The 24119-nt window shown below is 37.8% G+C and overlaps 1 protein-coding gene across 5 annotated transcripts in view; it reads left to right on the forward strand.

Moving 5' to 3' along the window:
• Positions 1-24119, forward strand: part of NKAIN3 (sodium/potassium transporting ATPase interacting 3) — a 351381-nt gene that overhangs the window by 241477 nt on the left and 85785 nt on the right. For all 5 annotated transcript variants that reach the window (XM_065053654.1, XM_065053658.1, XM_065053657.1 and 2 more), the window contains one exon: positions 23449-23646. In XM_065053654.1, the coding sequence (XP_064909726.1) occupies positions 23449-23646 (198 nt within the window). The remainder of the gene's footprint in view (positions 1-23448; positions 23647-24119) is intronic.

Here is a 24119-nt window from a genome sequence, read left to right on the forward strand (position 1 = left end):
GACTTTTAGACACTTCAGACCTACTGAAGACTGGTGAGATTGATCTCTTCTCCTGAGAGTCTGATCATTAGTTTCCTTTTGATACTCTGTGAAAGAACAGCGTGTGCCATTGAAATACTTTAGATAAATGGTGAATGAACTGCAGGGCTTTATGAATTAGATCCATCTAATGAGTGGAAAGAATTGGTAAAATTAAACATAAGCTTTAACTAATTAACTGATAAAGAGAGACAAATTTCTCTTTTTATCTCTCTTGCCTCTAAGATGCCTAAGATTATTTCTTTGTCACTCTCCTTGCTGTTAATTGACTCAGAAATTGTTATCCTCCATAAAAATCTTCCTCTATTTTCTTTATGTAAAGAAAAAGATTATTATCAAGGGAAAATAATGGAAGCCTGCATCAGTTCTTCCTTCCATTTAAATAGTAATTTGGATCTTTTAAAATGGCAATGCATTTGATATATAGTAATTGAAAAGTCAAAGTTTCAATCAGAGTGGGCCTGTTAAAGAGTAACACAAGACACTGCTTGCCTGTTGTCACTAAATTTGGTACCCTGGGGAGACCCTCTAATTGGAGTAGGCTAAGTTGTTATACTAGCTGATCACTTTTGTGACAAGTCACATTAGAAACAGTGCACACCTGACTCCCAGGTCACTGATTTGAGTAGCTCTTTCTGTTCTACTCTGTTTCATTTTCTATACAGTCTGCTGAACTAAGTGAAACAGCTTTAACAAACTGTTACTCTTTTTCTTGGGTTGACTATAATAATCCAATCTTCAGCATTTAACAAATAATCTTTTAGTCCCCCTGTCTATATAATCAGCAGCTAGTTCTCCTTCAACTGAGTTAAAGGATATTGATTTTTTTTCCTTTCTTAGCCTTTGAACTAATGGTGGCTTCTCTTTTCCTTGTTTTTTTGTCTTTGTTTTTGCTCATTAAGAGAATAGGGTTTATGTGCATTTATGGACACATAGATATTCAGGCATCGTCTATAAGATTTTAAGGAAATTATAGTGAAACCTATGAAAAATATGATGTAACAGCTGACTTATGGGCCAGGCAGAGCACAGAACCAGCACATGAGAAAGATCTCAAAGTTGTAAAAAAAAAATATGTCTAATAGGTTATGTGCATGCTGGAGCCTTACCAGGGACAAAAAGTACATGAATGAAGAGACTGATTGCCCTTAGGCTCACTTGAATAACCTTTTCAGCACACCTGAGCCCATGATTGTCTCCAGAAGTCCCCTGATCCTTGGGGAACACGCACACAGGTGCCTTAATGGGACTCAGAATAAATGAAATTTCATTGCCGATACAGAACTTATTTTCTTCATAGGATGAGTAGCCATGAAACAAAAATGAGGCCTTACGGGGCCCATTACAGGGGTATTTTTTAGAAACTCTTTTAAGAGAGATTATTTTGGAGAGAGTCAAGTGAAGAGAAAGGACTGGAAAGGCTGTCTTGTGGCATTAGCCCCACTCTAACCAAACAAAGAAAACAGAGGACACTCCCACATTAAGTGTTACACAAAAATAAATACTCCTTTCCTTATGAAATAAACAAGCACCTTCTTATATCTTCTGTGGGTTGTAAAAGAAAATGCAAGTTTCTCAAACCATTTTGTAATTTTTTTCTTTCTTACTAGGGCTTTCTTCATGTCCCTCTCCACAAAAGGGGAAAACAAATTTGTTTTTAGAGGGAAGACTGGGAGAGTGATGGAAGCCCCGGCTGAGTTTTGCACTTGTTTCAAACATATATTTTAAGAATATGGAGAAATATTAGCCAGTCAGTCTGTATAGCATGTTGCATTTTACTGTCGGACATCTTGGAAAAAAGCCACTAGAATATTTGCTCTCTCTTTGTTTTCTCAGAAATGAAGGTAATCCTTCATATATGCTGTGATGTCCTCTTTACTGACTGGCAATGCTGTGAATAAACACAATTACTTTCATGAAATCATGGGATGGTTTATTTCAACATTTTTTTTTTAACATTATGTGGCTATAAATCCTGAGCAATAGGAATTGAAATATTATAAAAATTAAATTCTATGGGAGGTAAAAAATTACAAATGGGAAATTTAATCTGATATTTGTACTATAGAAAAAGTGTCCAAAGCGTTAATGCCTGGGACTGTACTTTTTGTGTCTGGACCATAGCAAGCACTTCTATACTACAACTACTTCTATACTACAAGGACAGAAACACAGGAAGCAAGCTAAAAATATCACAATGAGAAAACAAAAGAAAGCATCTTAACTGTACTGAAGATCTGTCTGTCATACAGATTTGTTTCTCCACCTTTTCTGCTCAGTGTCACAACTGGCATATTGGGAACTAGAAGGTGACCTACCTGTGGCTTTTATAAAGTATATTGTTCTTGTTCATAAAAACTAGCTGCATTTTTTTTTAAGGATAAGTAGCAGGCAAAGTATTTCAAATAAGAGAAGGAAAGCAGCCTGCACACTGTGAGTAAATGTAGCTGTTCTCACTGCACCTCCAGTGAGACTTGCTTTCTGAACTGCAGGCTATTGTGCCAGGGCAGATGTGGAATCTGGGACATTTTCCAGAGAAATCATTAAAAAATTAGGTTTTCAACATTAGTTGCCGTGTTTACCTATTTTTGTTTCTCAGACTGTCACTAGCAACACCGAAGACTACCCTGGATGATGGATGAGAGCATAAACCACTCTCAGCAACACTGAGGCAAACATCATGTTTTCTAGCACACTTAAGCCCTTTCTTAGCAATCTGTAGCCATTTTCAGAGAATAAAAGAGATGCTTCACTGCTATTGCACCGACTATGTGCAAGCTAGCTACATTCTGGAAAACTGAAAGTTGAAGCTTTTCCTGTAACATCTGAGAAATCACAGAATCACAGAATGAACTGGGTTGGAAAAGACCTCAGAGATCATTGAGTTCAACCCTTGGTCCAACTCTAGTCCGTTTACCAGATCATGGCACTAAGTGCCATGTCCAATCTCAGTTTAAAAACCTCCAGGGATGGCGAGTCCACTACCTTCCCAGGCAGGCCATTTCAATGCCTGACCACTCTCTCTGTAAAGAATTTCTTTCTAATATCCAGCCTAAATTTCCCCTGGCATAGTTTAAGCCCATGCCCCCTTGTCCTATTGCTAACTGCCTGGGAGAAGAGACCAATCCCCACCTGGCTATAACTTCCCTTTAGGTAGTTATAGAGAGTGATGAGGTCACCTCTAAGCCTCCTCTTCTCTAGACTAAACAACCCCAGCTCCCTCAGCCTCTCCCCGTAGGTCTTATGTTCAAAATGATGCAGTGGGAGTAATTATGTGATTGGTGCTGGTACTGACGATATCTCTCTGCCTGGCTGGTACTGCTAATCTGTTTTACATTATCTTCTGCTTCAGTAAAACAAACAAACACGCCTAAACTGAGGAGGAAGATGTTAATGATGATAATATTGACATTGCCTCCAGCATTTTGTTTGTGACAACATCCTACTGATAATCCTTGTTGATACAGATGGCATCTCTCGGGTGCTACTTTCAGATATTTCTGAAGTACTGGAGGGATGAACAGACAGGGGGTGGGACAGATGCCACTCTTCATTTTACTTCTTTGGAAAGATCTTTACAGAAAGTCCAAATAATCCTGCTCTAAGTAGGTGGTTGAGAATTTCCTTCAAGGTTAGAGACCCTTGTATTGTAAACCTACCTCATCTGTTTGCAATGCTAAGAGTTTTTAAAAAATACTTGAGAAGTGTGTTATGTACAGGAGATTCCATTAAGAGGGAATATTTTAGCTGGTGGAATAGGGAGTTACAAAAACACTACTCTGAATTAGCCTGACACCAAGATTCAGCAGAAGCATAAGGTTGTTTTGGAGCTATTTTCCCCTGTTTTGACAGCTAGCATGCAGGTAAAAACTTAACCTAAGCAGTTCATAATAAGCAGGGCTGTACAGACCTTGGACTAAGTAATCCACATTCTGAACGAAGCATGATTGCACCTTTGATATTTTATGCAGTTTACAAAATCAAATACTGAAATAGAAAAATATTTGTGATATTTGCAATTTTATAATTTCAATTAGTTGAAACCATAAAAATTGGTGAAAATACTTCTCTAAATCCACCGTAATATCCTGAAGGCAAAAAAATATGAAAAGAGACTTCTCTGAACATGACAGGGATTAAAGATTAGTAAAATAATTCTAGTATAACTCTGTATCTTTCTAGTCAAACACCTGGAATTATTCATGGCAATAGACAATGTTGTAAAATATGATGGCGGTACTTACTTGGCTGTAAGTCTAATGTGCAACAGTAAACCTCAGTCACAGGAGATTTTTAAAATTTTTATTGTTACTCTATGGCCCTAAATGACAATGACATTAATGCCTAGAATGTTGCTGTTGTAGAAACTCTACCCATATGATGCTGCCAGTATTCATTACTGTTGATGTTTCTTATTCTCTTATTATTGGATTGGCTTTTCTGAGCTAAAATCCAATGCCTAGTTTCTGTTCTTCCCTGACCATCACATTCCCAAGGCCAAACTCTTCACCAAGCTGAATGTTCTTATCTGCATCCATTTCAGTGCAGGTGCATCAATGCATTTCATTGCCCATTTTCTCTAAGTTGGAAGGAAGGGAAATATTCTAGAAAGACAATTCTTTTTTCCCCCACTGTAGCACAGTATTAGTTTTGATTTATGTTTTCTTTCATTGTTTACGTAACATGGAAAGGCTCATAGCTATTAATCACTTTTTAAAAGAGACAAGTGTTGCAGGGGAGTATGCATATGTTATGAAGGGAGATACTGCTCCATACTGCCACAGCCTTATGTCATTTTCTGGAGCAGTAATTCCCTTGACTTTATATTTTATTTGAGTATTGTACCATGGTAGAAAATAAATTCTCTGATTTATTTACAGGAAAACATTCTTAAAATACTGTGAGATAATAGATAATCTGTTTATTTACTCTTGTCTACTTCTTAAAAGGCACAGAAAAAGCACCTAGTCTCTCGCAGAATTTAAAGGACCAAAGATAACTGTGATGGGAATAGCAATCTAGCATGATGGTTGAGTCAGTAATGAGTAGGGTCTGGAAGACAAGGACAAGTTTAAACATAGGATTTGGAAATTTAAGTAGAGAAAGAAGCAAAAGTAATGCAGCTGGACTGAATCAACTTAAGCTCCAGTGAAATCAACAGAGAAATATATGTTGGTTTCAGTAGACCAACATTTCACCAGATATGGTTCATGTAACTTTTGAAACTGTTTTCTGTACAGATCAAAATATGCAAAATGGACTATGTTTTGAAAATAGAGCAGTAAAGAATAAATTATTCATATCTGCTGAAGTAACACCTAGAACAAGACATGAAACTAAAAAAATATAATCATGCAAGACCCAGATGGTTTCTTAAGGATGATGCTTGTGGCATTAAGTAGAAGTAATGGTGAGGAATTGAGAGAAATGACTCTGAAAGTGAATATCACTAACTACTTCTAAGAGTTAAACCAGGAACTGTCTTCTGATGTCTTCCCTGGTAATACTGAGGGGGAGGTTAATGGCTGGTAAGTAGAGCTCAACAAGGTCAGTCCTAAGAACTTTCATTTTCTTGTATGCTTTCTCTCTTTTCTCACTCATCGATTCCTCCTGGTCATGACAGAGTAGGAATCTTTTGGAGTGTTTTTCATACATTTTTTTAAGATTTTGTCATATACCTCCCCAGCCCACAACTTCTTTTTTGTCTCCTACTATGAATATTTTTTAATTTCTTATCTTAAATCTAAGACACGTACTCTTTAGGGTAACAACCATTATTTATGAGTTTTGGAATGAGTTTCTTAGTTTCCCATTCTCTCTTCCTTAGATCACCAGTTTGTATTTGGTTGTTTATATATAGCCTTTCCTTTTTTTAACCGTGTTTCCACCCAGACTCTACATTGGACTTTTTTTTTGCTTTTCCCACGTATCTTTAGGTATCAAAAAGGGGAAAAAGAAACTACCAATTCCCCTTGCTTGGGAATATGTACAAAAGAGCTGAGGTCCATTTTCTTGAGAAGCTTCCTTGTCTCTTTTCAGGATACCTTCTCTCACTTTTCTGGGGAGTCTTCCTCAGACCAGTCTCCAAACATCCTTCTCTGCCCGTAAAACTTAACGACAACAGGCGCTTTTGCTTCTTGTTCTTATTGCAACAACCAAGTTTGGCTGTCAGTGCAGACTTCCTCTCATGGTCTTTGATCAACCAATAGCACTTTCTAGGATTTTAAACCTCTTGCCTTATTCAAACTATCTGTTTTGTTTCAACTTAGCTTCCTCTTACAGAATCTTCCGTTAAGTCCAGCACCCCTGGGTGTCCTGCCTCAATGCAGCAGGCAGGAAAAGATCAATCTGTGCCTTTCAGTTCCAGTGGGGCTTTTTTTCTTTTCTTAATTTCTTTTTCCTCTTAACAGGTACATAATGTATTTTGATACTTTGAAAACAGTTCACAATTTGTGATGGCCATTCTCCCCAAAATGTATTAATGTCATTGCTCAACAATGTGCTATCATAGTATTGTTGAACTCCTTGTAAATATGCAATATAAGTAGCTATATGAACAACAGAACTAATGATGCCTTATTTTATATTTGTGCTTTGACATCGATTTCCCTTATGGTTTCTCTGACATCAGAAAAAGGCAGACGTTCCCTAGGGTTCTTCTCCTCTTCCTGGTTTCTTATTTTAATGAAATATTTAGGAAATCTAATATACATGAGACCTTTCCTCATTTGCAAATGCATTAAAATGCTCCAAAGGGATTTAGAGATACATGTACATACTGAAGTGCTATGAATTGTTTTTGTTTTGTTGTGCTTTTTTTTGTTGTTGTTTAGGAAACCAGACTAAAGCCTGATAGGATAAGACTAAAAGGCATACCTGATTTGTTATACACCTGTGAGTACTGTCCATTCAAGACCAATAGGTCCAACATTTCTCACTAGGAATGTACTGCAGATGCTCAGTTGACCTGAAACACGCAGCGATTCGGACTGTCTGCACAATATATATTTGATGTCCAGTTGCTCTGCACATGAACTGCAGTCAGTTGTTTAGGATTTCCAGAAACTTGATACATCACTATCAGAATTTAGTAGATTACCACCCAAAACAGTGCTTCATCCATGCAGATTGATGAAGCTGTTAGTTACAGATCAAATAGGCTTTCTCATTTCCTTAAAAGTCTCTGGAAGGATCATAAGCAGAAAAAAATTTTAGTGGACTTTGAGTCACACCAGCAGTGTGGGCCAGTTGTAATTTTGTTAGGGCCCTTTATATGATATTTGCAGGGTAATTTACTCCTTGATAGGGCATTTTACACTTTACAGGAAGCAAAGGCTTGGACTAAACAGCAGTGCTACTACATGAGTTAGGGGTGAAATTTCAGTTTTAATTAAATTATTGAAATGGTATAGTCACAACCATGGTCATTATTATGCTCTATATTACAAAGCTTCCTTGTACCATTATGGTTTATTCTCCATACTGTAGTACTGTAGAAAGACTGTTAAGATGCCTTTAAAACATTGTAATTGTTTCTATGGCAGTGGAAATCATGCCAATTTAATTATATCAATTTAGCTGAAATAGTACCACTCTGTGACCAGGCTTTGGCTGCGGCAATCTGTGTGATTTTAAATCTGTATGATATAGTCATTTTGTGTTAATAGGGATTTTTTTGTTTTGGGTTATTTTTTTGCTTTTCATTCATGAGGTAGCACAATCTACATGATTAAATATCTTGGAGATTAAAGGCTGTCCAAAAAATTGTCTGTGCCAGCATTTAACGTGAGCAGGAGCAAACCTTCTTTATTTAGAGAAGTTTTCTCTTTTTTGCTTTAGTGAGTGGACTCCAAAGAATTTATTCTACAGACATGATCTATGTATAAAGTTTGTCAGGTTTTTATGATTTTTATTTCAGGTAAGACAAATTGTTTACATTCTTAGAAATTTGGTGTTTTGTAAAAGACTGTCTTTTTTGTTTTTTTCTTGCTTTTTCTTGGCCTTTCTGAGATGTATACCTTGTAATTCCAAAAGTTGTGGGAGGGATTGTACTTGAATTGAGTCTAAATCATATGGTGGAGGTGGTCTCCTCACTTCTAAGAAAGTGCACCTTCAAGTGAAGTGATCAGCTAAGCTAATCATAGTTATTGAAACATGCTTTTGCTGACAAGTCCATTTGTGTAACCTTGTTACAGTAATCACAATAACTTTTTTATTCTATCACAGCATCATTGACTTTGCCTAAACAAATAAGGCCAAATGCAATTTTTGGAGAACAAAGATATTTTCCTCAAATCATAGCAAAGTTTTAAAGCAGCAATATACTCACGCAGGAAGAAAAAGAGAGTTATACATCCACAAATCCTAATGCTAGCATTAGGAGTTGCCTTTATTTGTACCAATATTTAATTCCTCTCATTATATAGTATCACCAGCACATGCTCAATTCTAGAAGTACGTTCCAAGAAAGCTCTTTTTGGGATGTAAGGGGGTATCATTTCGTGACAGAACCTTGCAGCTCAGTTGTTTCATTTCTGCCAGAGAATTTGCTGCAAAGTGAATGGTAACTGTGGACTTTACAGATCTGAACTGCAGCCCATAGATTTTACCTCTCTAAACTACAGTGTTTTAGAAGACTCGTGCTTTCTCAACTATACCACTAAAAAGAATTAAAACTTCTATTTATTTTCTCTGAAGTAGAAGCTGAATTTAATAAAGTATAACAAGTTAATTGTAAAGTTTTAGGAATCTTTTGAAAACCCAGAAGCTTTTATCAATACTTTTTTTTTAAAGAAACTATAACTAGACCACTATCTTCAGGTTAGAGAGTTCAGTAAAATCATGTGATGGGACATTTTAAAGGTGACATCGCAGGCATTTATATTTTTTGTTTGTTTCAAATTTTGGACTCATTTGAGATAATGACCTTATAAAATCATATTAAATAATTGTAATATTTCTGTATTTCCATAAAAATAAAAGCCCAGTAGCAGAGTGATATGGTAACATATTCTAGATGATATTTAAAGCTGTGAAATTAGATCAGATCTCCCCCCAGAAATCTTCCTTTTCATTAGTTTCTAACTAGGCCATATTCTTTGTTCAGAGATAAACCTTGAGACACATGGTATTTTTACTACTGCTTTTTACTACTCTTATTTGGAAGTGCATTTTCAGCTGAAAAATTACTCCTTCCCAATGCATTTAATGTGAAACCAAATAAGAACATTGAGGGGGTTTTGTTTGGTTTTGTTTCCATTAGGATATATAAGTTTTCCCTGTTCAGGTCATAAGTCTTTACTCTGTAATATTTGTTTTTCCTGTTGGCAAGAGAAGATTTCAGAAATAACAACTTTATTTTTTAAATGACTGTCAAGTTCAGAAGTCTGCAGATGTTTCCTTGTTTTCTAACTTGCAAAACTAAGGGCTCTGTTCCCACTATGTTCTGCATGCTATGTGAACACATACCTGATTACAGTATATGACTTAATGTCTTCCTTGTGTTTGCATAAGCTATTGTATTTTTTAAAAGAAAAGGAAAATATCAACTTGGCAAAATCTATTTTAATGCCAAACAGGAAAGCAAAGTTCAGTGTGGTGCAGTGAAGGCGTCTCTGTATTCTAGGTGTGCGTGTCAGTGTGCCTTTATAGCTATGTACCTGTAGCTATCCTGTCACCTCAGATCCTTCTCTTTAGACTGCAGTGGCTGAAGCAGATCCAATTCGAAGCTGTTTGAGGTTCCTGGGGGTCTGTCCTACCAATGGCCACTTGGCCTTATCACTACTGTGGAACTTAGATTTAAAAGGAAAAAACGTTTAGATGTGAAGACTTGCAACACTATAGATGCGAAGATATGAGAGTTATCTAGACGTACTGAGAGGGGGTAGCGTTTGGTGAGACTTTTACCATTATGTTTCCTGATCCCTAGCCTTGCTAGACAACATCCAGATACCTTGTTCTTCCCCACAGCTGCTGCCACCTGAGCTGGAGCTGCTTTGATGCCCACAGCCATGCAGCAATTAAAGCTGACCTGTCCCCTCTCATCCAGCCAGCCTTCAGCAGTGCTTTATAAATCTAAACTGTTGTTCAGCCTCTGACTCTGAGAAGAGGCAATTATTGAGACAGCAGTAGTGGAGGAGTCTGTGAGGGTCAGGTAGCAATAAGAGGCAGGAAACTCTATCCCATCCTACTTAATATCTCCACAACTCAAAATTTCCTTGCTTTATCCAGTCTCCTGTCTCTCCCAAAACATTCTTACTGATGAATTTGTCTATATCTTTGCTATTTGGCACATAGACGTTAGCTGGCTATCAGCAAGGAATAAGCCAATTGTAAACAACATCTCATTTCTTCAGGCTCCTCTTCCTCTCCCAGGTGCTGAAAGAGAAATTTGCCTTAAAAAAAGAGCAGCAGTTTCACCTGAAAGTAACATTAACATCCACTACAGTCACCTGTGGACTGTTTTCAGACATAACTAGAGTTTTACAGCAAAATATACCTGGCTGGATGGCCAGGCCCAAAGACTTGTGGTGAACAGAACCAAATCCAGTGTGCAGCCAGTCACAAGTGATGTTCCCCAGGGCTCAGTATTGAGGCCAGTTCTGTTTAATCTCTTTATCAATTATCTGGATGAAGGGATTGCGTGCACCCTTAGGAAGTTTGAAGATTACATTCGGATTACACCTTGTTTCTGTCTACAGCTACCTGAAAGGAGGTTGTAGCATGGAGGATGTTGGTCTCTTCTCCTGAGTAGCAAGTGATAGGATGAGAGGAAATGGCCTCAACTTGCGCCAGGGGAGGTTTAGATTGGATATTAGGAAAAAAATTCTTCATGGAGAGGGTTGTCAGGCATTGGAACAGGCTGCCCAGGGTAGTGGTGGAGTCACCATCCCTGGAGGTGTTTAAAGGACATTTAGAGGAGGTTCTTAGGGGCATGGTTTAGTGCTAGAGGTAGGTGAGGTTGTGGTTGGACTTGATGATCCTAAGGGTCAATTCCAACTGAAACGATTCTATTCCATGATTCCTCTATGCATCAGTGCACTACACTCTGTATAGGACATACTACACTGAAAACAAATTCTATATAATTGCCAAGGTGTATATAATTGTGCTAGTAAGAATTTACTCATATGTTCTTATCTTTGTCATCCTGTTCCTCTCATGTCTTTCTCATTGCTTTTCTTGTTGGCCTTAATCCAGTAAATATATGTAGATCCCTAATGTCAACGGTATGCTTGTTGAAATTAAATAATGTACATGTGTGCTTGTCAAATGAACTTTGTAGCTTTATAGACTTCTCAGAGTTTCAGCTACCTTCTAGTCACACTGTCATCCTCATATCACTGCTCTTAAAACCAGTTTTAAAAATAGAAGCACTTACAAAGTAAGAATGCCAGTTGTAGTAGTGATAACTATTATTTATTGTAAAGAATAATGATTTCCAAAGTGTATTGGATTTTGTAGATAGCAGCTTGCAGAAAAAAACCCTTATATTGGCAATATTTTTTTTTTTTTCCCTCAGGCAAACTGAAAATTATTTTTCTATTTGAGGGAAACTCTTCACTTAGTAATCTTGATTCTGTACATTCAGTAAGTGTGTAAACTGATGTTAATATTACTCATCCTGCTACAGTTGTGTCTTGCTGTCATTCACAACTCTATCAGCCTACCTAAAAACTGATTATTGTTCCTCCCTTTGTCTGTTAATATCATTTCAAATTTGACAGTGAAATTAAACTATAATTTCAAAAATCAATATACTCTTATATCTTTGCAGTGGTCTCATTTTGTTCTTATTTATTAGAGCAGGATATATTAAAAATTGTGTGATGAAGGATCACAGACAAGTCTGTGGTGTTAAAGAGTGAATGGACCATTAGGCTTCTCAGTGGCTTTATTCATGTCTTAAAGTGACCAGTTTTATATAACATCTTTTAACAGGACCATTACATATTCCACCTACACTTGAAGTTCTTAACAGAGCCTTTTATATAGTTCCTTCTTGAATTAAATGTACATTTCTGGGGAACATACTCAACCATGTTGATTAAGGGAACTTTCATGAGAAATGTCTTCAGAATGAAAAAAATGTAAGTACGCTTAAGACCTCACTGATTTCCTTTGGCATGACAAATATGAAATTACACAAAAAGTTACTGGACACCATTAGATCTTTCTGATTAATCTCATCAAAAGAACTTCAAAAGTTTAGACCTCTTATAGATTTAGAATGTCAGAGAAAAAGGGGTCCTTGTTTCTGAAATATTCTTCTGAAAACTGCTCAAGAGGACAAATAAAACTCTTTTAGAGTTATTGAGGCTTGGAGGTGGATTAAGCTGCAAATTAATTTAATCTGATTAAGGCCAGGGTACAAGGCATTGCTGAAGGAGATTGTTAATGCTGCCTTCTTTGACCAAGGTTGTCAGTTGTTCTCAGGAAACCACTGTTGAGTCATTAATTTGCACAGGTAAATATAAATATACATATACTTGTTTTATATATTTATGTAAATATAAAAATATATACATACTGTGTATATGTAAATAAAATACATAACATGCATATATTTATGTATTTACATAAATTCATAAAATGTTTTAAGGAACCTAAGATGTGGACTAATGAATACAGCAGATTCTCTTTTTCATAGTCATTGGTGCTTGGTTTCTGCTGCTAGGAAAAGAGGATTTCAGTTTTCACCATCTGACCTTAAAGTTTCTATAGGGACTGTCTTTGTTTTTTTTAAAAAGCATATCAAATTCATTTTGGAGACTTTCATTGCTCCAGCAGAATGCAAGCATGGCCTGTGATTAAAGGATTGCTCTGCTAAAGCCAAGGTCATTGGCAAACAGTACCAGGAAACTTGAGAGACTGGCGAAAATTAGAGGACCTGATATAATAGGCAAAAAATATAGAAACAAGAGTGTCATGAGGAAGTACATGTTTCTAGGAGCATCTTGTGCTTCACTAGAATTAAAATAATAAGAAAACAGATTCCTAACAGTTCAATGCACTTCTGCTACTTGTTGTGTCATGTGTTATTTTGTTTTCTGAGTTTTCAGGAGGGCTTCAGCAGTGCAGATACTCAATTCTTAACAGTCTCTTAGTGGCTGTACTGGGTTTGCATGACAAAGTTTTGGTAGTGGGAAGGTTAGAGGGGTGGCGTCCGTGAAAAGCTGCTAGAAGCTTCCTCCATGTCCGATAGAGCCAATGTCAGCTGGTTCCAATATGAGCCTGTCGCTGGCCAAGGCTGAGCCCATCAGCGACCGTGGTAGTGCCTCTGGTATCACATATTTAAGTAGGCGGAAAAGTTGCTGTGAAACAACAATTGCAGCCAGAGGGAGAAGTGATAATATGTGAGAGCAACTACTCTGCAGACACTAAGGTGGGTGAAGAAGGAGGGTGAGGAACTGCTCCAGGCACTGGAGCAGAGATTCCCTTGCAGTCTGTGGTGCAGATGATGGTGAGGCCGGCTGTGGCCATGCAGCCCATGGACGTCCATGGTGGAGTAGATATCCACCTGCAGCCCATGGAGGACCCTATGCCAGAGCAGGTGGATGTCTGAAGGAGGTTGTGACCCAACGGACAGCTTGCACTGGAGCAGGATCCTGGCAGGACCTGTGGACCATGGAGAGAGGAGCCCAGGCTGGAGCAGGTTTGCTGGCAGGATTTGTGACCCCATGGGGATCCAGGCTGGAGCAGTCTGTTCCTGAAGGACTGCACTCCATAGAAGGGACCCATACTGAAGCAGTTCATAAAAAACTGCAGCCCATGGAAAGGACACACATTGGAGAAGTTCATGGAGGACTTTCTCCTGTGGGAGGGATCCATACTGGAGCAGGAGAAGAGTGTGAGGAGTCCTGTCCCACTGAGGAGGAAGGGGCAGCAGAGAAAATAGGTGATGAACTGACCACAACCACCATTCCTGGTCCCTTTGCACCACTTGAGAGGAGGAGGTAGAGAAATTAGGAGTAAAGTTAAGCCCCGGAAGAAGGGAGGGGTGAGGGGAAGATGTTTTAAGATTTAGTTTTTCTTTAATTTTCCCCAAGTTGAATCTGTTTTGCCCATTACAGTAACTGCTAAGTGATCTCTTGGTCCTTGTCTGGATCCACGAGCCTTTAGTTATATTTTCTTTCCCTTGTCCAGCTGAGGAAGGGAGTGATAGAGTGGCTTTGATGGGCACCTGGTGTCCAGCCAGAGCCAACCCAACACTGTGACAGACAGGTTTATTCAATGAGCTGTATAGGAGTTCACTCAAAAGATGCAGTGAATTAGCACAGCTTTCTGGTTGCCTTTTGCACACATTAAGATTAAAATTAAAAAGTAGAAAACAAAACAACAACAAAAACAAACAAACAAAACAAAAAAAAACTAAAAAAACCCCCAGAATCTCCTGACAGAAGTTCCAAGAAATCATGCAGTTTGATTTAGATATCAATAAAATTTAGTACTTTTTATGACCTTTGAGTTTTAAGCTTTTAGAGTGCACTGAAGTCATTCTCTTTGATCACAGTTAAATAACAGTTGATCCTTTCCTATACCCTGAAGGACCCGTTATCATCTGAGATGGGGGACTGTGGCGCACAGTGCCCTAGATAGCCGTGATCCAAACTAGTGATGCAGACGCTTCTCCTCTAGATTCCAGGAGCTCAGCTTTAAGAAAAGCAGCAAATAATGCAAGTTACAGCACAGGCTGGAAGTGCCTAGCAGTAGTGCTAATGATTTTTGAAGCTTTTTCTCTTCAGCTTTCTTGTAACAAGCCAAACTTCTTATTGTAATCTCATGTCCCTGGGAATGGAGGCTTTAACAAAAGTGCTGAACATAACCAGACTTGCCATAAAACAAGAAGAGTTGGCAATATCGTGAACAATTGCGTTGCTTCAAGCAAGCAAAACAGAGAACACAATAGCAGTCACTTAAACGGGCCTATTAATCTTTAAAAGTGTTCCTAGATGCAGGTAGGAACATTCTGGTTAGTCTCAGAAGAGGGAGTTATTTTTCTTCTCAGAAATTTTAACATTCAAGAGAGTTTTCAAAAGCCTTCTTATAGTGCTTTTAAATGTAATTGGAATCTGGTACAGGCTCTTAAATTTAGGACATGCTTTCTCATGCGTTTATCTCCAGTGTAACATTTATCTCCTTATATAGCAAGAGCTGTTATGGTATCTTATAGATGGGACAGAGACACAGATCACAGAACCCACCAGAAATTAAGGAAATTGTTAAAATTAACTGTACTATTATTGCAACATTGTATTCTTAATCATGTCTACATCCCCATGCTTTGTCTTTGTTCACAACCACTGTGTACAAAATACAGTTATTTGGATAATAAGGAAGTTGAATCTTGTTTTGGCTAGAGGCTACATTGCATCTGTTCCTCATACCGGATTATGTGGGCTTCTGGCACAAACTGTGTCTCCTATTTGCATATGTTTCCTAGTAATGTTAGAACTATAATAAAAGCCCAAGAAAGGGTTCGTTTTGCAGGGTTTGTCACATTAGGGTGTCCAAGGTACAAAAGATGGGGAACTACAGAAGAACAAAGAGTTTTGCATGATCAAGCCAGTCCAGACCTGGAAAAATACAGTCCCCATCAACACTGCAGGAGTATTCTCGATAGGTATGTGCTTCCTTAACTAGTGTTTTTGTCCAATGCTAGGAGGCTTTATACAGTGGTGAGGTACTCAGGCCCACGAGTCTGGTTCTTTCTGCTTTTCATATCAATAAATATAACGTCACAAAATAGTGTGGCAAGAGCTTTCTATAGCTGTTTGAGGCAGTTTATCTCTGACAGAAGGTATGCTTGTGTCAAATTTTAATTTTGTGATACTTCAAGTGTATGTGTAACTCCATAGGGATCTCAGCAATCCCACTTAAAAACAATGAGAAAAAAAAAGAAGGTTAAAATGTTCTTGCTGAGACTCAAAATTGCTTTACATTATAAACTCATTTTTCAAATGTTCATAGTTTTATGAACCTTTTGGACAGATTTTTTTTTTTATGGCCCACAACTGTAACTTCTTCATTGTTTGTTTTTTTTGTTGTTGTTTTTTGGGGTTTTTTCTATACCAAAACTTTTTCAAGCCTTCTTTAATCTTTCTTGGCTCTCTGCCCTGAGAAGTTTTCCTACAACATTTGTGCTAGTAGCTAAATATGGCCTGTCAATGATGTTTCTAGTTCTTCACTATTACAGTTATGTTTCAGTCTTGTCTTGATTCTTCATTTCAGTCAAAATCAGATATGGCTCCAGTGAGAGACTCACCAATCTGCACAAAGTCTTGACTTCACACAAACCCCTATCTTATTAATATTCCCAGTCTTCAAAACTTGAAGCAGTGCTCACAATTTGCCACCACTCCAAACCTGTGTTGTCTCATACCTCTGGATCATCAGGGAGAGTAGATGAGAACAATTCCAAAACTAAGTGCTTGGCTTAACCACATGCCAAGGACACCATCAGAGCACAACAGCTTTTGTGGGCAGTCATTACTTCTTTGTGTTCATGTTGAACTTCCATGCTCATGTTGAACTTCCTATGACATGTTCATATTGATCCAATCATCCTGTTTCATGCCAGTTTTTCCTTTGGGCTTGGAGCTTATTTCTGCCATACTGTGTTATCTCTCTGTACTGTTTCTGAGACAGAAAGACTGCCACAAAAGGGAGGTATAGCACAGAAAATTCATAAGCCATGGAACTAGGATTTGGTCATGGATCTGAATATTGAATCTTCATCCTTAGGGACAACAAGGTTCAGAAAACAGTTCCTTGCTGGTTCTTATGACTTGTTCTTCTGACTAATACTAACAGTGCATGAAGAAGACAGCAGTATGCTTCTCTTGTTGACTTCTTGCCTTCTGGCTTTCTAAAGAGATTCCACTTTGCTAGTAAGTTCATTAAATCTAATTTTAAAATTGCCTGTTTCACAATGCAGGAAATAGATCCCTGAGGATATGGCAAATAAAGCAACACAGAAGAACTATTTTTATCATTTAGGTAGATCATCTGCCTGTTTTTAAAATAAATTTCAAAAACTTCTTTTGTAAACTTTAAAAAAATAAAATCTGACAACACTCTCTATAGCCCAAGGAATAGAAGTAGTAAAATAAGACAGTACTGCCTATCTCATTCATGTTTGGGGGAGATATGTACAGATCGGGGGGTAGCCAAATGGTTAACAAGTGTTGTACTGTGGATTGACTGAGGAAAAAAACAGATTAAATCAGTGTAACTTCTAACAGTAGTTATGTTTGATTTGGAAATTCTTTCCTGTAGTCATGGTCAAATATCATAGTTGCAGGATTTGTTTAACCTGTGAATCTCCAGTCACATTGAGAGGGAGCCACGAACCTCTAACCACATCACCCAGAAGTGACTTTAACTTTTTTAACCACTCCCAGCCTATGATGCTTGGGTTAGCTTATAGTCTATATCTGAATAGATTGATACTGTGAATTTTCTCTTTTAAGGGTAATTAATTTAGGTGTATCACATGGTTAGCCTGGTTTAGTGTGCATTGGGTTTGCCACCACAAACAGATGAATTTGCTAGGTGTAGTCTATCAGCCAGTTCAGACAACTGAATAGTCCAAATAAGTCAAACCATAAGCTTCAATTTAAGCATGATCTTCATGTAATCTCTTCACCAGAGTGCTCAGGATGAGGATGAGATATTGACTGTACTATATTTTCAGCAGCCATCTCAACCTAGAGAGCTTGCCTGGAAGCAGCATGCTTCATTGTTCCATCCTATTAGCAGGAATGTCAGAATTATTGAGTGGGCTACCTTCAATCTCTAGCTCATGGGGCAGGTAAAAGCCACCTGTGTAACACTGAACCAAGAGTTTAAATTAAAAACAAACAGAAAAAAAAAAAAAGAGTCGATAGTCAGTATTCAAAAATTATAACCCCAATTAAGACAGTATGGGAGCAAGTGATAAAAGTTTCCTTTTTGCCAATGGACTTCTTCAGTATTATCTTCCCAGGCCTGCAAAACCAATTTGTTCAGTGATAGTGAGAGAAGATGGAGCATAACTGGTTACACACAGAGCAAGCCAGGATCAGAACCTGTGGTTTCAGGAAATAACTGGGTGGAAAACTAAGTTTATGCTGCCAATGGAGGTCTTTGGCTAATAGCCAATACTCGTGCTTCAAAAGACTTCTACAATTACAGGTTTCATTAACACTGGAACACATCATTTGTGTCTAATGAGGATTAATGTCTCCTTGAAATTAGATACCAAGGAGTGTGCATGTCCCTTCTCCATGCCAAGATTACTGCATCTTAACTACAAGCTTAATTGGGTGTAGAGAATTACAAGAAAATGTACTGTTTTTTTCCTAGCATCATGTGTATTATCTTTTATTACCTGGTGACCAGGTGTTTGATAAAATCTGTTATCCTCACTGGTAAAAACAGAAACTGGGTAGCAAATCAAAACTAGAGCATTCTTCCTACTCTTAGGAAATGGGATTGAACTATTTCTTGCCTTGGCCTAATTCATGTTCATTTATAATAAGCATTATAGTATCAATAAAATAAAAAGTGTTAGGAAGGGCGAGGTACCACACAAGCAGCAATAAAGTCAAGATCTCCAACATTATGTTTTGCTAGGCCTTTGTGCTCTTGCACCTTTCTGTGAAATTTCAAGTGTTGACCACTGTCTTGTGGAGGAAAAAGTGCTCCATCCCACTCAACAAACTAATGTTTTTTTTTACAGTTTTCCTCAGAGTGTATTTTTCAGATACTAACAAGGAATGAAAGAAATATAAAATAACATGTCATATAGCAGAAACATACAATTTTAAAAAGTATATTTATCTGGTGCATAATCATTGTGTCACAGCAAATTTGTTTGTTATACAAGGCAATCTTGGAGTGTGTTATGGTTTGTTGGGGTTTCGTTTGTTTGTTTTTGTTTGTTGTTGTTGTTTGTTTGTTTGTTTTTTCTCTGGAGTTTTAATGTATTTTTTCTTTACCTCTTGTGAAAGGACAAAGTGTAATGGGTACAAACTGGAACACAAAAGGTTCCACTTAAATTTGAGAAGAAACTTCTTCTCAGTGAGGGTGACAGAACACTGGAACAGGCAGCCCTACTCTGGAGGCATTCAAGACCTGCCTGGATGCCTTCCTGTGTAACTTCGTCTAGGTGTTCCTGCTCCGGCAGGGGGATTGGACTAGATGATCTTTTGAGGTCATTTCCAATCCCTAACATTCTGTGATTCTGTGATTTTAGTTAGTCTTATTTTCTCATTAATTTCTTGTGCTGTTGTTATAGGCACTGTACATGAAGTACACACAAATAAATGAAAGGAACATCATCCTTATTATTATTGAGGGTAACAGAACACTGGAACAGGCTGCCCAGCAAGGCTGTGGAGTCTCCTTCTCTGGAGACATTCAAAACCCACCTGGACACATTCCTGTGTAGCCTCATCTAAGTGTTCCTGCTCCAGCAGGGGGATTGGACTATCTTTTAAGGTCCCTTCCAATCCCTAACATTCTGTGATTCTGTGATTACTCTTTAGTTTTAAAATAAACCACGTTAAGATATTTTCTGTTAAAATTTATCTAGATTCACCACCTAAAAATAGAATCATAAAATCATAGAATGGTTTGAGTCAGAAGAGACCTTCGAAGATCATCTAGATCAACCTCCCTGCCATGGGCAGGAACATCTTTCACCAGATCAGGTTGCTCAAAGCCCCGCCCAATAGAAAATGTCCACTTGAAACCAAATGCACAATTTAAGCAGATATAATGAAATTAAGCATTATCTCCAAGCACTTAGAAACAGTATTACTGAGACTTAAAGGGATTACATCTCACCTAAAAGAAAGTATCTGCCATTGCAATGATTTCCAATAATAATCAAAATTAATCCTTGGGCTGACAGCCAACACAAATCCTGTACATAGTTTAAAAGCTTAAAAAGCCGTAGGCAGTTAAGTGGGACCCTTCATCAGTACAAGGGTGATTATTGGTCTGATCCTACACTCAGAAGTAAACTTCTTACCACGGACTAGAGTATTGCTTTAGTGCTGACTGAAAAAGGGAGGAGCAGGATGTAGGATTTCCCTTCCCTCTGTCACTTCCCTAAGACCCACATAATTTTCCTGGAAGTCCTGTTATCTGTGTTCTGCCCACTTTTCATTTATGGCATCTGTCTGAGAGGTTACCAGCTGAGGAAGTACAGTTCGCCCAATAATGTGTGGAATTGAAGTCAAGATGTATGTCATGAGTCTGAAGCTCAGAAGACAGCAATTTTCCATCCATGATTGAAATTTCAATTGTTAAATGAATCCCAACTGGACTCGTCAGACTACTTGATGTTTCTTCTACAGAGCTTGAAATTGAGTATTTTGCTATGATGCAGCAGCATTTTTCTATAAGAAATGAGTTTACTTTACATCACCTGCTGAAGATTAAACATTTTATACCCATTTGCTTAATGATTGCTTGTGACATTGGAAGACAGTACAAAACCTATCAAAAGCTTCAAGCGTCTGCTTGTACTCTCTGAAAGAATTCTTAACTTTCATTAAATGTACAACTGAGAATAAGCTGCTTGGGTAACAGCTTTTCATCCATGTACAGGATTTGCACATTCTGAATTAAACAAATACTCTCAGAAGTTAACTGATATTTAAAACCTACACACCAGACCAAGAGTCTTTTGCTTTTCTATATTTCTGTAAATGACGATAAAGATTCAGGTTAATTTTTTAATGCCTGTCATATTTGACTCACTTTATGGATTAAGAATCCCCAAGAAGTTACAGAGGATTGTGCATTAGCAAAAAAAAAGGAGGAATTGATTTTTGTCAGGCTTTCTTTTATTGATTGGCAGCTTAACATTTATCAGCTCAAGCAGCTTATGGCTGCCATTTTGTGAAGTGGTATTTTAGAGGTCAAGCTAATGCACCAGCTGGTTTTGGTTGCATTTCTAAAGCTGATCTTTGCTGGACCATCATTATCCACTTTTACCTGCTTTGAGGACTCAGGATGTACTACACACAGTCAAAAGTAATTCTGAAAAGCTCTTCTCCCAGACTTTGTCCATAACTTCTGAAAAATAATTTATATTAGTTGTGATGACATCTCTTTTGTTATTAATCAAAGAATTATAACGATAACGTTTCTGTTTCATTTTCTCACTCCCTCACCAGCAGCATTGAAATATGAATGTGACCATCTAGTTAAGCATCTTTAAACAAGCCATCAAGGCAAGTGATGTTTTTAATCACCCCAAGAACCAAACATAACAGTATTCCAGGAATGAAAGATTTTATATAGAAGAGGAGTTTGTACTGACCATATGCCAAATTCTTACATTTTAAATGTGTTGGCAACATTTATCAAGCTGTTTCTCTATGCAAATTTACCATTTTTTTGTTCAATTGGCTCTTAATTCACCAAGCACAAATACTGAAGCAGAACATAATAATCAAAATTTAAAAGACAAATAAAAAAGGGAGGGGGGAGAAAAAAACCTCAAGAGTGAAGACAGTTGTGACACCAATGTCACACATCACGATTTATTCCCACATTTGTGATAACAAAGCTTTACTTCACCATACACACTAACCCACAGGGCAAATCCATATTCCTACTCAACAAAGAGTTACAGAAATAGATGAGAGTGAATATCTGTGTGCTGCTTGACAAATGGCACTTCTTACAGTTGGTGTTTGTTAAAAGCACTTGGTAACACTGTGCAATCTCTGGCATTGTTGTACGGAGAAAGCCTCGGCTGTTTCCTATACCTATATATTTATAGTTACATTTTCATCAAACTGAATTGTCTGTCAGCTTCTGCTTTCACCAGTCATTTTAATATTGCAGCTGAAAAAATTCTAAACTGGTATCAAGGAATGACATGCAATGTCAAAAGACAAATGCCTCATTAACTGTCAATAATGCTCCAACAAGTCTGCATTTTAATGGTAAAGAAGCTATGGAGAGCAAAACAGCAGATCACAATGGCAGATTTCTGATTGCTAACTAGCAGTAACACACATTGACAGGATTTAGTTCACCCATTAATTTTCATGTGTGGCTAGAATAAAGACATTTAACAGACGAAAACAACAAGAGGACTTCCACAACTGGAGTCTGCACCTAATGTCCCCCTGACTAGATGATCTTTTGAGGTCCCTTCCAATCCCTAACATTCTGTGATTCTGTGGTCAAGGTGAAAGTAATCAGCCACAGACTGACAGGACGGATTTTCAGAGTGGGACACAAAGGGCAAATCAGCGTCATGGCAGTGCTCACATACTGGCACATATGGAAACTGGGATATTTTGTGGGCACATGGCTGGCAATTTTGCACACATTTTTTACAACTACCTTCGAGTTAGGAATGGGAAATGTGGAAACGTAAATCTGAATTAATTATTTAAAGTATCAGTATAACTCAAGTCTCATTTATCTCCAATGAGGGAGGGGTTTTTTTTGCATTTAAGTGGCATCCATTCTGCTTCAGTGTATTTTACTTGAGCATGACCTAAAGACCTTAATCTTTGGTTAATTCTGATGAATTTTCCTGTTTGTACTTCATAGATAAGCTGTTAGAAAATCTATGGTGCATTAGTATGTTCGCCACTTCTACTGCTCCAAGTGGAAGGGGGATGATGTTTACTACAATGCACAGAGTTTATACCAACTGTGTGGGTTACAATGCAGCCAGTACTCATTGGGGTTGATTTAAGGCCTGATCAGATAAGCTGTGGTTGTGGCTGAAGATGACGTGAGTGAAGTTATTGCTTGTATTTTAGACCCAGATCAGTTTACGGAACCGGGTTTCTTCACTGAACTGAGAAGGTGGTAATCTGGATGGGGTGCAGAGGGGAGAAAAGAGATCAGGGTGCTGGAGATAACTTTTCATTTGAATCCTGTACAGCTGGAACAGTCTGCCCCGCTGTGGTCCTACTTAAAATAATAGCTATAATTTATAGTCAATATTTTAAATAAATATGGTACAAGTTTGTTTTAGATTGTCCCCAGTACCATGGGGTAAAACTATCTCTGTTACCTGTTAAAAAAAAAAAAAAAACAAAAAAACAAAAAACAAAACATTCTAATCAAGTAACAACAAAATTGCTTTTCTGGCTGTAAATCCATGGAGACATAGGAATGCAGTGTGTTTTCTACAGTACCTGGTACAATGGTTCTTCTGCCAGACAGATCCTATGCACAATTACAGAATAAGCAATAAATGTTTGCAATTTCCTCTCTCCCCTTTAACAGCCTGCTTTCGTCTTACAAATTACTAGGATGATGGGGAAGGCAAGTTATTTATTTTGTTTTCCTTATAATAATTGAAAACATCTTTTCTCTCCCTTACTTTACCGTAAATAACACAAAGCTAGAGGTTTTCACACTTTTTCGCTCCTTCTCTCCTAGGAAACTGATCTCATGACCTTTAACATCTCAATGCACCGTTCTTGGTGGCGGGAACATGGTCCCGGCTGCATACGAAGGGTGGTGCGTCCTTCTGCTCCTGGCATCCTAGACGATTACTCCTATGTCTCCGTGACGGGCTGCATAATTGATTTCCAGTACCTAGAGGTCATTCACAGCGCTATCCAGATACTTCTCTCCGTAAGTTCCCGTTTCCTCTTGTACTGGGATCCTGACAGTCCTTTTGCACGCAGCCTGCTGCTGTTGGGTATCTCTGTCCTCAAAGAGGGGTATAATAGTTGATGAGTAGCAGCAGAGGTTTTTAATTGTATTTTGAATTAGAGAATTGTATTTGCACCATTAAAATGTGGACTGCTTTTCTCTCTGCTTATATCCTATAAAGCTCCGTACAATAGTCCCCATTCTGGCCTTTCCTGGAACAGCTGAAAATCAACTTGAGTTCTCAGCTCTCATTCACTGAGAGATGTACAGCAAAGGAAAGCTGACTTGTCCAAAATTAATTTGCCTAAACCTTTCTGAAGTTCACAATCAATGACAGCATTTATTCAGACTCAAAGGTAAATATGTTTTATGTGATACCTGGCGAAGTTTCTTCCTAAATTGAGATATGGATATAGCACTTGAAAAAAGGTTAGAGAAGTATTAGGAATTAA

This window comes from Columba livia, chromosome 2 (assembly GCF_036013475.1).
Source record: "Columba livia isolate bColLiv1 breed racing homer chromosome 2, bColLiv1.pat.W.v2, whole genome shotgun sequence".
Taxonomy (NCBI): domain Eukaryota; kingdom Metazoa; phylum Chordata; class Aves; order Columbiformes; family Columbidae; genus Columba; species Columba livia.